This window comes from Montipora capricornis, chromosome 5 (assembly GCF_036669925.1).
Source record: "Montipora capricornis isolate CH-2021 chromosome 5, ASM3666992v2, whole genome shotgun sequence".
Lineage (NCBI taxonomy): Eukaryota > Metazoa > Cnidaria > Anthozoa > Scleractinia > Acroporidae > Montipora > Montipora capricornis.
Genome location: NC_090887.1, coordinates 10,945,315 through 10,959,114, shown reverse-complemented (window position 1 = coordinate 10,959,114; position 13,800 = coordinate 10,945,315). Strand labels below are relative to the sequence as shown.

General features: G+C 38.5%; 1 protein-coding gene across 1 annotated transcript in view; it reads left to right on the top strand.

Moving 5' to 3' along the window:
- The window catches only part of LOC138049440 (uncharacterized), a 26,176-nt gene extending 13,715 nt beyond the window's left edge, over positions 1–12,461 (top strand). Inside the window, exons 6-15 of the mRNA XM_068895712.1 lie at positions 957–1,040; positions 1,960–2,021; positions 2,498–2,567; positions 3,185–3,207; positions 4,254–4,443; positions 4,746–4,788; positions 6,011–6,095; positions 6,866–6,997; positions 7,888–7,968; positions 9,418–12,461. Coding sequence (XP_068751813.1) covers positions 957–1,040; positions 1,960–2,021; positions 2,498–2,567; positions 3,185–3,207; positions 4,254–4,443; positions 4,746–4,788; positions 6,011–6,095; positions 6,866–6,997; positions 7,888–7,968; positions 9,418–9,514 — 867 coding nt within the window. The 3' untranslated portion in view covers positions 9,515–12,461. The remainder of the gene's footprint in view (positions 1–956; positions 1,041–1,959; positions 2,022–2,497; positions 2,568–3,184; positions 3,208–4,253; positions 4,444–4,745; positions 4,789–6,010; positions 6,096–6,865; positions 6,998–7,887; positions 7,969–9,417) is intronic.
- Positions 12,462–13,800: the final 1,339 nt, after the last annotated feature.

The following is a 13,800-nucleotide window of genomic DNA, read 5'->3' as shown; positions in this document are numbered from 1 at the left end:
TTCACCCCACAGTCCCCTCAGGCTGCCTCCAGTTAACAAGTAATTATTGTATGGCGTTAGACGGAGAAAAATCTGTTAAAGACAGTGCCTACTAATTCAAAGGTATCTCGAGTAGATTTAAATCGTTATCTGGAACTAAAATTGAGAATGTTTCATAAGCAACACAACGTTGCGACCATATCTCACAGTCTTCTTCAGGCAACTAACAACTTGTCACGTGACAGAAGTGCCACGTGACAGGCGGCCAACAATCAGCCTCACTTTCCTGTCCCACGTATGTGACAATGAGTGTCTGAGCCCTCCCTTCCTATTGAGGGAAGGGTTTTCAACTCTCTCCCAAATGGCCTCTTTAACTCCTCTCCTGTGCCAGTGATCTTCTCTGTCCAAGACCACCACGTCCGTCAGAGTAAATGCATGACCAATTTTAGTTCCAGATAACGATTTAAATCTACTAGAGTTACTTATTTTTCTACTGGATGAATCAAAACATTCACGCTTAATTCAAAGGTATCTTTGCCCCGGTTTATGATTATGCAGGAAATGTAGATCTTAACAAGTGTTATTGAAATCCAAAAAGAAAACTGGGGGTAACCACACATTTTTAATGATGAATAATATTTGTAAGAAGCGTTTTATGGTGTTCTTTCTCAAAGTGAAGCTTAATAAATTTATCTCTCAAAAATGCATAGTTACCCCCAGTTTTCTTTTTGGATACCAAGAGTACTGACTGAGATCTTCTTTCTCTGGATAGTTTGAAACCGAGCAAAAATATCACTGTATTACTTAGCATCACCAACAGGAAATCCGAGTATCATAAGATGCACAATAACAATAGTAGGCACTGTCCTTAAGTCTGACTTTGAGGAATCAATGGGTTAAATTGTTGTGTGGAGAACAAACCATCTGATAAGGGAAAACAATGTGGTGTTTTCTAAACAGTGTTTTTGCCATTTCAGCTGCCAGCAGAGCAGTACATTGGCTGGCATATTTGGAATAACGAGAAACAAATTCAGAGAATGGAAAAATTATCAGAGGAATTTGTAAGTGTTTGCATACCTCTATAATAACCAAGTTTTTGGTCTGTACTATAGGTCTCAATCAGAATTTTTTTCTTACATCATTTTGTACAATACAATACATCAGCAATACACACTTTTTTAACAACTCCCCATGAAGGCTTTTCAGGCCTGGACCAATCCGATCAATGAAACCACAGAATAGAACAACAACTGTTAATAATCCCAACTGGCCGGAGGCAAACCAGTTGGCTATTTACAAGTACAGCTGAGAAGTTGAACGAGGGACGACTAGGAACAAATTCAACGAGTGGTCAGAACAGGTCTTGAACCGGGGATGTCCTGATCTCAAGGCAAGCACCCTGATCACTGGGCCACACTGCTTCCTTTTTAAGTACATGTATCTCTTATTGTGATAACAAGATTAATTAAACCTTTAATAAACCCTTTCACCCATGAAGAGTCTCCCATTGATGAGTAAAATCATCTGGCATTAGCCGGAGTAAAACCTTAAGAAACTCTTAAGAAAGAAAGGGTGAAGTTGGCTGGGCCAGTTGCTCGAAGCCTGGTTAGCACTAACTGTCGGTTAAGAGGTATCAAGACCTACTGAATATGTTTCCATGGTGTTTAGCACTGGTTAGTGCTAACCATGCTTAAAGCAACCCAGGTCTGGGCGTTATTAGAGACTACCACTTCAGAGATAACGCTATCGCTTGGCTTAGACAGTGAATCTTCAATCCTTTTGTTTTCCTTTTCATTCTATCTATATTTCATTTAGTTTTTTTGCTTATGTCATCACTTGTGAATTCTTTAGTACATGTACATTGTACGAATAAAGTTGTTTTGATGTCTCCTTTGACAAATCACTTTGTTCCTTGCAAGTTGGTGCGGACTGTGTGCCTTTTTTTTTAATAATGTAAGTTTAAATTGTTTTGTGTTGAAGGGAAGACGAATAGAGACAATGGTACATATTCACGACATGGCAGGAGCAACAATGTTACTGAGGTATTTTTAAGGTTGCGCAATTCATCGCATATACGAATTACAAAACATATTATTTTGTTAATGTCAGTTTAACAATATTCTATGCTTTTAGATAGTGTGATGAGGAAGTTTAGATGACACTATAGGGACCTTAGGATTGGAGAACGGGGACGACTATGATTACGCGTTCTCAGTTCTCAGTACGCACATTTTGACAATGTTTGTTTTTTAAACGTAATGCACCTGCCCAGTGCAGAAAAATCAAAGTCATAGTCATTCTCATACTCCAATCTGAAGGTCGCTTGAATATATATCTGGGCTTGGGAGATTTGGGCTCTGCACATGTATAACAACATACAAATTAAGCTGGTATGTAAAGTTGTTGAAAAAAGTGAGTGGTGGAGAAGTAGGAATTTTTAGGAATTTTTCCCAAAAAAACTGGGAATTCGTCTCACAATTAAGGGACAGTGTAATATTTTTTTTTTTTTGCTTAACAGAAAGGCTGTGAATGCTTTCAAGCGACTGGCCAGACTAGATCAAGAATATTATCCTGAAAGGATGGGAAAGGTAAGTCAATAACACCGGCAGGTACAGAACACAGGTCACAGGTCATTGTTTTACCAATACAGAAAGTATCCTAAACATTCATAAATGCTAACCTTAAACCTAATTAGGCCTAAAAACATTTTTTTTTAGCTTTTATGAATGTTTAGGATACTTTCTGTATTGGTAAAAAAATGACCTGTGACCTATGTTTTGCACCTGCTGTCAATAACAGGTAGTCATTAATAATGGAGTACATGTACATGTATTTAACATATATATCCTTTAATTAACGACATGTCTCGGTTAACTGTTGCACTTCCAAAAGGGACACATTATGTCAATTTTTACTCTTCGTAATGCCCGACAATTTACTCACCAATTGGGAGCCCCTCACGTGGGAAAGGGTAGTTTATTAATAGCATAATTTAGTTGATATGTTGCTACATTATTTTTACATGTTTTTTTTTTTTTATTTGGGTTTTGTTTTATCCTCGTTTCCCCCAAAAGTTTTCTTTTTTCTTTCTTTTATAAGAATATAAAGAAAACAGAATTTTTTTTGTTTTGCCATCTCTCGTGTAATTTGTTGCGTGTACTTTTATTTTATTTATAGCATTTTATTTGTTGATTTTTTTTTCCAGATATTTATTGTTAATACTCCATGGTAAGTAAAATACAGGTGCATTACTCCAAAAATTACATTGTACATACTGTATATCTACAGTATGCTTGTACAATAAATTTCAGTACACTAGATAATAATGGGCGACATTCGCACAGCAGCCATATTGGCCATACACAATAGATTTCATGCCCCAAGCCTTGAGTTGAAATGTTTGAGAACGAGTTTTGGTGGGGCAAAACAGCAAAACAAAAGTTTTCAATCCCTCAGGAGTCAACATGGCCGCGGTGTGATTAAGGCCTATTAAGCAGCCTTCTGGCAAAAAGTGACATCTTGATTATATTCAAAGATAGCAGAAATGCAGACGGATACACACTGTAACCAGCATCTTTACAACAACAACAATTTTTGTTTCTTTTGTTCAAAGAACAATTACAAAAGCAGGTGATCACAGGAGTCATTTTAGGAACCTTTGCAACAACAATGTCGACAAGGTGGAAAATGCCAAAAAACAATAGGATTAAAGAGCAAAAACATTACACTGTATGTCTTTACAGGTACATGTCCTGTGTGGTTTGAATTCCTAGCACATTTCTTTACCATTGCAATCAAAGCAATGACATGAAATGGCCAAATTTGAAGTTGTGTGGACAAGGTGAACACATGACAATAGCTTAACACTCTTCTCTTTTACTGTCAATGCCATAATGTTCCAATGTGGTGTATAATTATTTATTCAGCCACTTTGCAGCTTGATTCCTTAAATATAATAATTTTAGGCAGGTACATTTCCAAAAGTCGGATCGGATCAACTCAGATCACTCATCTCGGATCGACAAAAAAAAAATATGATAAGACCCGGAGAAATCACCCAAGCCCTAATCTTTAAGCTAACCTTGGTGAAATTGGGGCAAATGTTGAATGGTTTTGGCTTACAAGACCGTTTTTGCTCGATCCGAGGTAAGCGATCTTAGTTGATGTGGTCCAACTTTTGCACCTGCTCCTTTTTTGTAATATCCACCGCTATTCATGTCTGCTCAGGACTGTGAACAATAATTTGTCGCTTATTGAATATCTCTTCTTTTCAGGGTATTTCCCATGCTTTGGAAGATTGCCAAGATTTTCTTGGATCCTAAAACTAGATCAAAGTGCATAGTTCTTAAAAGCTCAGAGCTGCACAAACTTTGTGAGTACTTCAATCCTGAGGACCTCCCTGAAGAATTTGGTGGTGCCTGCCGATGTGAAAATGGCTGTCTTCCTCCCCTCCCTAAACACATGGTAATGTTTAACAGTAAACATGCTCAGGACAATTAACTCTGGACAATTATTGGAATAACTTTTGTATCATTGAAAGTAAAGCAAAATTACTTTATTCACCTTCCAGGATTGGTGTGACTTAAGAGAGAAGATTTGCTTGTACATTATATAGTATTCATCTCTTGGGTCATTTTGGCACACTAAACATCTCTTGTAATTGACTTTACAAAATGTAAAGTACAATTTTCCAATTTGTTGCAGTGTTACAGTGTATGTGAGCACGCCTTTTGTGAATTCTTACATGTCCCACTTTTTTTTTGTAGATGGAGATAAAAGACCTTCCCCAACTGACTGAGCAAACCATAGGTATTCTTTGCTGTTAAATTTTCTCCCCCAGGCATCTTGTTTCAAAAAATACAGTTTGTAGTCAGTTACTCTCTCTCTCAATAGTGGGGATCAAAGAAGGGTATCACATTTGAATCTTCCCTCCCCTCCCTCCCCACCCCTTTCTCTCCCCACAAGTGGATGATAATATATTATTGTTGCATGCTGCAAATGTTTTGATTTTAGTCCTCATTCATTTTGCCATAATACAGTCAAATGAGGCATATTTTTGGGACAATTTATGCAGCAACATTTTTTTCCTTCTGGAGCGAGACATTTTCCCCCAAAATTAAAAATAACTTAGTTTTAGAGCTCTTCTTTGTCCTCAATAATTAACAAACTTAGTATTGGACAAGGTTGAGCAAAATATTGTGATTTGTCAGTTTTGAGCAGATCAGTTATTTGCCAAAGCCAAAGGCTGAGGCAAATCATTTATCTGCAAGATACTGACAAATCACAATATTTTGCGATAATCGAGTTCATTAATTGTTTTATCATTCGATGACTGAGTTTGGTGGGCTCTTGGTCAATGAAAAGGAAGAGAAAAATGCATTGAACATGATAAATGTGTTTAATAACAGTGTCTAAAGCAAGTGACACATCATTCAACATTGTCATAATAATAATAGTAATAATAATGATAATAATAATAATAATAATAATAATAATAATATTAATAATAATTTATTGTTGATCAACAAAATGTGATGTTGAACTATCTGTCACCATCTTCTTGGATGATTTTTAACCCATTGACTCCCAGTGGTTCCCCATTGATGAGTAAAATAGGCTGGCGTTAGACAGAGTAAAATACCAAGTCTGGCCGGTTTAGGCCAGTTTGGACGTCAAAGGGTTAATGCAACACAGCATTCAATTCTACAAATAATCATTTGTTGGTCAATTAAAAAATGGTGAACCATGTTTCAACAACTTTGCAGTGACAATTATTTATTATTGTTAGTAGCAGTAGCAGTAGCAGTAGCAGTAGCAGTAGCAGTAGCAGTAGCAGTAGCAGTAGCAGTAGTAGTAGTAGTAGTAGTAGTAGTAGTAGTAGTAGTAGTAGTAGTAGTAGTAGTAGTGGTGGTGGTGGTGGTGGTGGTGCTGGTAGTAGTGAGAAAACTTGTATGTAAAAAAAAAATGCATGGATGTCAACAATAATAATCAACACTAATATTGTTGTGTTTTCGTTTTGTTCTCATCACAGGTGCAAAGAAGATATTTACCCATGCAATTGAATATGATGGCAAAAAATCTGATATGTCAATTGCATGGTATTTTAAAGCAACAAGGTATGTCATTCAATGAACACTTATTCCAAGAGGAATAGTTAACAAATTGAAAGTGGTTCAGCATTGTCTGTATTCTTATCGACAACGTTATTCATCATCAAAGTGGTCAAAATGTTGTGGCTGCGCCTCATGAGTCCACAACATTTTGACCACTGTGATGACGCATATCATTGTTTATAAGAGTACAGACAACACTGAACCACTTTCGATTTCTTTCTTACCACAATATTCAACGCCAAAAAAAGCCGATTTCTTTCTTACCACAATATTCAACGCCAGAAAAAGCTTTTATTTGAGAGCGTGACCAAACTCATGACACAAAGAAAGAGCAAGCGTTGTCTACAACTTTCTTGCAATATGATTGGTTTATTTCCAAAAATGGGCATTCCTGATTACATTGCATGACAAATTGGCACGAGCGTGACACGTACAGAGTGACTCTTATCGACAACGGCAAATTAGCCAAACATATTGCAAGGTTACAAGCAATTGTGGTATAATTATCATTGGACAAACATCATCATAACAGTTACAGTTACATGTAAGTCTGAGTCAATGAGCCCCAAACTTGAAAATTTTGTCATCTGGCACAAGTCAAATTTTTCAGCCCTGCAATTTGTGCTTCTAACAAAATACTCAAGGTGCCCACTCATTTGCCCACATTTGTTCAAGTGAGAGGCATCAGACTATGCCTGTTTTAGCTAAACCCTCTTCAAAGGACTTGTTGGTACATGTAATTGTACTAACGTTTTCCTATCTGGTCTCCACAGTAAGGATCTTCAATTTGGTGTTAAATTCAAGCCAAGGCCTCACTCAGGTTGGAAGGAAAACGAGGACTATATTGAAGATATCTGGGTTGAGGAGCTGGAATCAATTATGGACTGTGGATCTTCAATTACTGGGTAAGATGAGATTATAAGGAGTGGGGGGGCTTTGCGAGCTAATTTCTTTGATCATTTACCATAATAGTGCAAAAGGAACAAAATCTGGATTTTATTACTGGAATGATATTCATCTTTCCATAGGTACATGCCACTAGACAACTTTCAAAAGAGCACTCCTTCAGTATTACATGCATTTTGCTCAGTATTAAGAAGTACTTTAAGGATGTTTGTAGCATTTAAATCACGTCTGACTTTTTTTTGTCTTAAAAATGAGATTAATTTAAACTAGTGCCATTACAAAATAACCTTAAATTCATACGTCAGTAAATTGGAAATATATACAGTTACTGGCCTCCCAAAATAACTTAAAAGCAAAGCAAGTAGGGCTGACTAAATGGTGTTTTTTGAAGGGCATATTATTCTTTATCTATAGCTTTTCCCTCTCCATTATCTCTTTCTTTCTCATAAGTCTTGTTACTATTAGGGAGCATTGGAACCCACAAATGACCAGCTCCCAACGCCAGCGGCTTCATAGCTCAGTTGGTTAGAGCGTCGCACCGGTATCGCGAGGTCACGGGTTCAAACCCCGTTGAAGTCCTGAATTTTTCAGGCTTCTTTACGCAATCGCAAAAATTGCGTTCATAACTGCGAGGATCATAGCTCCACTTGATATTAGAAAACTATTAGGAAGTGAATGAGACAATAATAATATTGATCAAATGAAAGTACTGAAATGGCTAGAAGGTCTAAGAAGCAAATGCTGGATCTTCTAGTCCTTTGTGTTGGTCTGGTCATAGCCTTAGAGTTGTTTCCCTTTCCTATTATCCAGGGGGTGAATTAATGTTGGCATTCCTTGGTTAATTTAAAGAGTGTGCTGCATTTTACGCAATCTGATTTGTTTGCGTCAGGTTTTATTCTCCACCCTGTCCTGGCATCTGTACGCTGGTGTGGGACAATTCAAACTGCAAATGGATGGCAAGAACAATTAGGTAAGGTTGCAAACACGCCGACGCGATACATTAGAGTCACACTGAATATGAAACAGCTTCACAGAAAAGAAGTGACACATGTACAGTGTAGACCTGAAATAAGCATCCAACGCAAACGCAAAACGCACGCACGTATTTTTCGCACACGCGTTTTTAAATGCCCGTTTCCAAACACGCTTTTGATGTGCGTTTTTTCTTTTGTTATTCTGTAAATGGGTGCAGGGATGGCGCAGTGGTGAGAGCATTCGCCTTCCTACCAATGTGGCCCGGGTTCGATTCCCAGACTCGGCGTCATATGTGGGTAGAGTTTGTTGGTTCTCTACTCTGCACTGAGAGGCTTTTCTCCGGGTACTACGGTTTTCCCCTCTCCTCAAAAACCAACATTTGACTTGATTTGGGTTAATTGTTGATTTCAGTTTACAGTGCTCCCAATTAGTGCTCCAGCGCTAGAACGACTAGACACGTAAATTTAAAGTTCCTTTCCTTTCTTTCATTTCCTTTATTGAAACTCGTATTTGGGTGTGAGTAGCTTCCATTTGCACGGTCTCAAAGGCAAGGGGCAAGCATTGAAAAAAAAAGCAAATTGCGGAAAATCGGCTCCACGAAATATTGAAATAACATTGCAAAAAGTCCAATTTAATATTTAAAATTAAGTACCTTTTATAAAATTTTTATATCTTTTGATTGCCTTTGACATTTTGACTTTCTACTTCGTTATCTGCTCATTTTTCACTAAAAAAACGTCGAAGTAACTTGTGTAATGATTGTATTTTACTGCTTAGGTGATAAACATTCAATGAACGTGAAACAAATCATCTGTGTGGCTAAGGTGTTCGTCATAACCTCTCGAACTTGTGTTGTTCGCCCCCTAAGAAGTGTGTCGCTAATTTGCATGATAATAGCAAATCCAACATGGCGGCCATCGTGAATAAGTTCTGTTACCCATACAGATTTCCCTGTCATAGTATATATACCTCTTGTGAACCCAAGACTTTTTACTTTGTAATTTACGGCCTGTTTTTTTTTTAGCAAAATGTTTAGAAAGGTCTAGAACCAACGAACAAAAACAAACGTTTAAATTTAGCGGACCGTTCTGTAGAACATCTCTTTCCTTCCCCTCCCCCCCCCCCCCTCCACGATTTGACCAATCATGACGAGCGCACCATTTGAGGCACCGTTGGTTATTGCGCGGCCTTCTGTGCGAGAGGTACAAAGTTCGATCCCAAGTGACCTCACATCATTGCTTCGACTTCTTTTCATTCTATGTAGCTTCACCTAGCTTTAAATACCCTTTGAACGGAGCACTGATAGAAAGAGGGCACTTAAAGAGGGAGGTAAAACGAGCGCACTGTCGTCTTCCTGGGAGAATACCCTCCAGAGAGTAAAGGAACTTCCGACGTTAAATAAGGTGTACCTTTACCTTTACATAAACTATCACTTATGCCATAGGTACCACGTCATGGTTAGTGAAGGAGAATCAGACTGCGACGAGGAAATTCCAATTAATGGCGTCAAAGAAGACTCTGAAAAAGAGGGTCTTGTTTGAAACTCTCACTCTCCCAAGTGGGATCCCGTCCTCATGGAATAAGACAGTGTATCGTATTTAATAGCCTGTATACATCCGCCTCCTGCCCTGGAAAAATCTCTCCCCGATTTTGTCCAGGGGAGGAGGCGGATGTATACAGGCATGTAATTTGGTGGTCACTGGGAATGAAAGAAGAACACTTGTTAAGCTCATTTGGAGCATTGATACATTTGGTATCCATGGGAATTTCGCCATCAACCAAGTATGATTGGCTCGCTCGAATTTTCCCGCGCGTTATGATTGGCTCGTTTGAATTCCCTACCTCTCTTGTGAATGGTTAATGTAGTTTCTTTTCTTTTTTGCATCTTATGAAGAAAATGAAATGAAGAAATAACAATAGAGATCGCATCGCATCTGGTTCACGAGAAACTCTGGTTATCTGTTAGCAACAGATAAGGAGCCATTTCTTGTATGAGAGGTGGTACGACCATTTTTTAGTCATAGGAATTCATCAAACATCCTTCGGGAAAGAACAAAAAGACTAAAAATATTTTCGCACCAAATTGCAAATAGTCTATGAATCTTTTTTTAACTGATGCTCATTTAAAGAGTCAAACATCCGTGGCAAAATTAACCTGGTAATATAGAAGCTTTTAGATTTTTCATGTCATCGAAAAGCGTGGACTTGAGTTTTTACTCATGAATAGGACTGTGAAACAAAAAATATTATTGCAATTATTGTGAGAGGGTGTTTTCATAGAGGGAGTACGTTTCTAGGAGTACGTTTCTTGTTGTCTGATTTACATGCGGAATTTCATCAAATTTAGGCCCCGTCCACACGTATCCGGATATCTTTGAATCCGCAACTTTTTCTTTCCGGATTCAAAAATATTCCCATCTACACGTAGCGTATTCAAATCGAATTTGCCTGTCCACACGTATCCGAAACGTATCCGGATTCACTCTAGTACTCAGGACTCCTCAAGGAAACAGAGCATGCGTCATTAAGGAATAATATTGCCCTCGGCAGCAATCTTGAGAATTGATTTCACCGTATGGAACTTGGCGATCTTGTTACGTCACCCGGTTTTTAAAAAAAATCGGATTTAGCGTCCACACGGTTCCGGAGTCATAGCGGATTCAAAAATATCCACTCTGGAGAGCGTATTTAAAAAGATTCTAAATGCTGACGTTTCAAGGGTTAGCCCTTTGGTAGAGCGAAGGGCTAACGCTCGAAACGTCAGCTTTCAGAATCTCTGTACGGTGGCCAATTTACATTATCAACTCCGTTGATAAAACCAAATTTTTAGAAAACGGTTGTTCAAAAGCCGATGAGCTTAAGGACGGTGCCTACTAAATCAAAGGTAGTTTTGCCCCCGTTATGATTATGCAGAAAATGTAGATCTTAACAAGTGTTATTAAAATCCAGATCCCAACCCCAAATTGGGGGTAACCACGCATCTTTCAAAGATAATTTATGAATAGTATTTGTAAAAAGCTTTAAAATACAAAGCAGTGTACGGCGTTGTCTCTCAAATTGAAGTTTCATTATCTCTCAAGAATGCATGGTTACCCTCAATTTTCAATTTGGATACCAAGAGTACTTACTAAGATCTACTTACTCCGGATAGTTGTAAACCGCGCAAAAATATCATTGTATTAGTAAGCATCACCGATTGGAAACCCGAGTATCTCGAGATGCGCAGAACGTATGCCCAACAACAATAGTAGGCACCGTCCTTAATCCAGGATTAAGATTGACTTTTTCTAATGTAAAGTTTTGCCGAATATCAGCGTTGAACAGCATTTGGGAGTAGTGAAATAAACTCCTTGGTTCATTTTTAATCTGGGGTTAGCGTTAATTGGCTTTTGAACAACCGGGCCCAGAACGTTACGATCTAAATATTAGAGATTACGATTTTAATTATTCGTGTTATGGCGGCTTTTTTAAGCCTAAGTTATTGGTTTCTGTTGATTCGTCTTTGTTCGGTATGGGGGCAAATTAAGAGCTTGTAAATCTTCCAGACAATCGGATAGCCTCGCATTACATTTGATTGTTCAGGAAGGAGCTCTATAATATTACTGGTAAGGGCTAATTGTTACTGTTAGATATAATTTTGTCCATCGTTGTCTTAAACAATTGGGAGTTGTGTCCTGAAACCCAATTTTTCTTATCAAAGGGTATTTTAAACCTCAACCAATGCTTTTATTTACCGACTTTTTATACGGAAGCATCGCCCCTCAATTCAGTTATTTAATAGTGTTACATTGTCTGTTGTATAATAGTCCAATTTCGATATATTAAAATTCAGTCCTGAACGAAAGGCATCATCTCGAGGCTCTGGGAACAAAGTTCATAAGCCCGGTTTTCACTAGCCACGCAAGCGTAAGTAGCCATCAAAGTCAACCACGGCATACGCCATTTTTTTCAAACGCTGAGACGGCGGGAATCTGGAGCGAGTGCTTTAATTGGCCAGACGAAGCAAGTTTCCTTGTGCGTACGCTGCGTTTCGTTTTCACAAGACGCCAGGGAACGCAAGCATAATCGCGAGCACAAGGTAAAGGACTTGTGCTTATGCTTGCGTCAACCCCTTTTTCACGGTGAAATAAGCGCTGTTATGCTTGCGTCGCCAGTGAAAACCGGGCTATACACATCCTTCTCTTCATTCCCCAGAGCCTCGAAATCATGTTCATTGTCGAAATTGGTCTATATTACAACAGGGCAGTCGAATTTTAGGTGTTAAACGGACTAGATTACTCCGTGGTTTCACAAGGATGCAGCATTTTAGGTTTGGACTGAAAATGGGTGTTATATTTAAACCACGCCGTTGTGGTGTAAAAAGAAACAGTTAATGTTATATATTTAAACATTCATTAAATTGAACGGTAAGCGTTATATTTAATTCTCTTCAAATACAGCGAATGCATATTTTGTCATACAAATAAAAAGGTAACAAAATGGCCTGGATTGGTTGTTGACTTTTTTGCCTGCTTTGCGACGGCCGCCTGTTTTCACTCTGCAATGCGATTGGTTCAGTTGATTCTTTATGTCTGTTGTGATTGGCTAAAAGTACATAGCCTGCTCACTCGCGTGATCACAATGGCCGTTATTGCTGGCGAGCCTTGGCGAGGCAGCAGCCTATTCTTGATATTAGCGAAGAAAAATCAAAATTTGTGGGATGTAAGATCGGAAGCATGCGCAGTCGATTGGGGTGTTAATCATGTCTGTAATCCCCTCAACAGATAGTAAGGGAGAGAAATGTCGGTCCCTAGACTATTTTCCTACGAACATGATGTTTTGGGAGCCATATACCGTAAAATTCCGAAAATAAGCCCGGGGCTTATATTTTTCAAGGGCCTTTTTCGAGGGGCTTATTTTTGGAGGGGCTTATCTACGGGGGGAAATTTGCGTTTCCAAATCGATTGGGCTAGCCTTATAGTTGGAAGTAGATCTACCGTTTTTAGTTTGTTTTACTTTGTATTTGAGGGCAATTTTCCAAGTACAAGCTCCCCGGGGGCTTATATTTGGAAGGGCGATTTAACGGAGGGTTTTTTGCGTTACCGCTTTGGGGGCCTTATATTTGGAGGGGCTTATTTTCAGAATTTTACGGTATTTACAGTTCCATATGGTACGCGTGTGTTACAAGCGAGCTGCATTGTTTCGTATGTTTGCAAGGCTATACTCAACGAAATTCTTTGACACAAGACAGACGAGTCGTTTTATGAGGTTAAATTCCGTTTTGGTCGCATGACATCAAACTGTGAGCGCCCTAATTGAAGTAATACGGTTAAAAGCTGCTTTGACGGCACAAATGTTATCTTATATAAGAGTGTTTTCATTTGTTTATTACCGACCCTTGCAGAAACACGCATATGACACTAACTGTGCTATGAGCTTTTTCAATTAACGATGCCCGCAGAAGAGCTATGACACAGGTAGCATTTTTAGTGGGATTCAACTACAATCGAGCTCTAACGAAAATGCCCACGAGAATTACCTGCCAATTCATCGACAACAAAACATGCTAAACGATGAAATGATAATATGTGAAATGAATCATATATTGAACTGCGGATATGAAATTAAGTCATTGTCAAGTTAAGCTATGATCCAGCTCCCAACGTCAGTGTCTTCATAGCTCAGATGGTTAGAGCGTCGCACGGGTTCGAATCTCGTTGAAGTCCTGAATTTTTCAGGCTTCACTATGCAATTGCTAAAATTGCGTTCATAACTGAGAGGATCATAGCCTCACTTGACAACCATACTAAGTCAAATTCATAATCTAGTAAAAAAACCAACGCTTTGT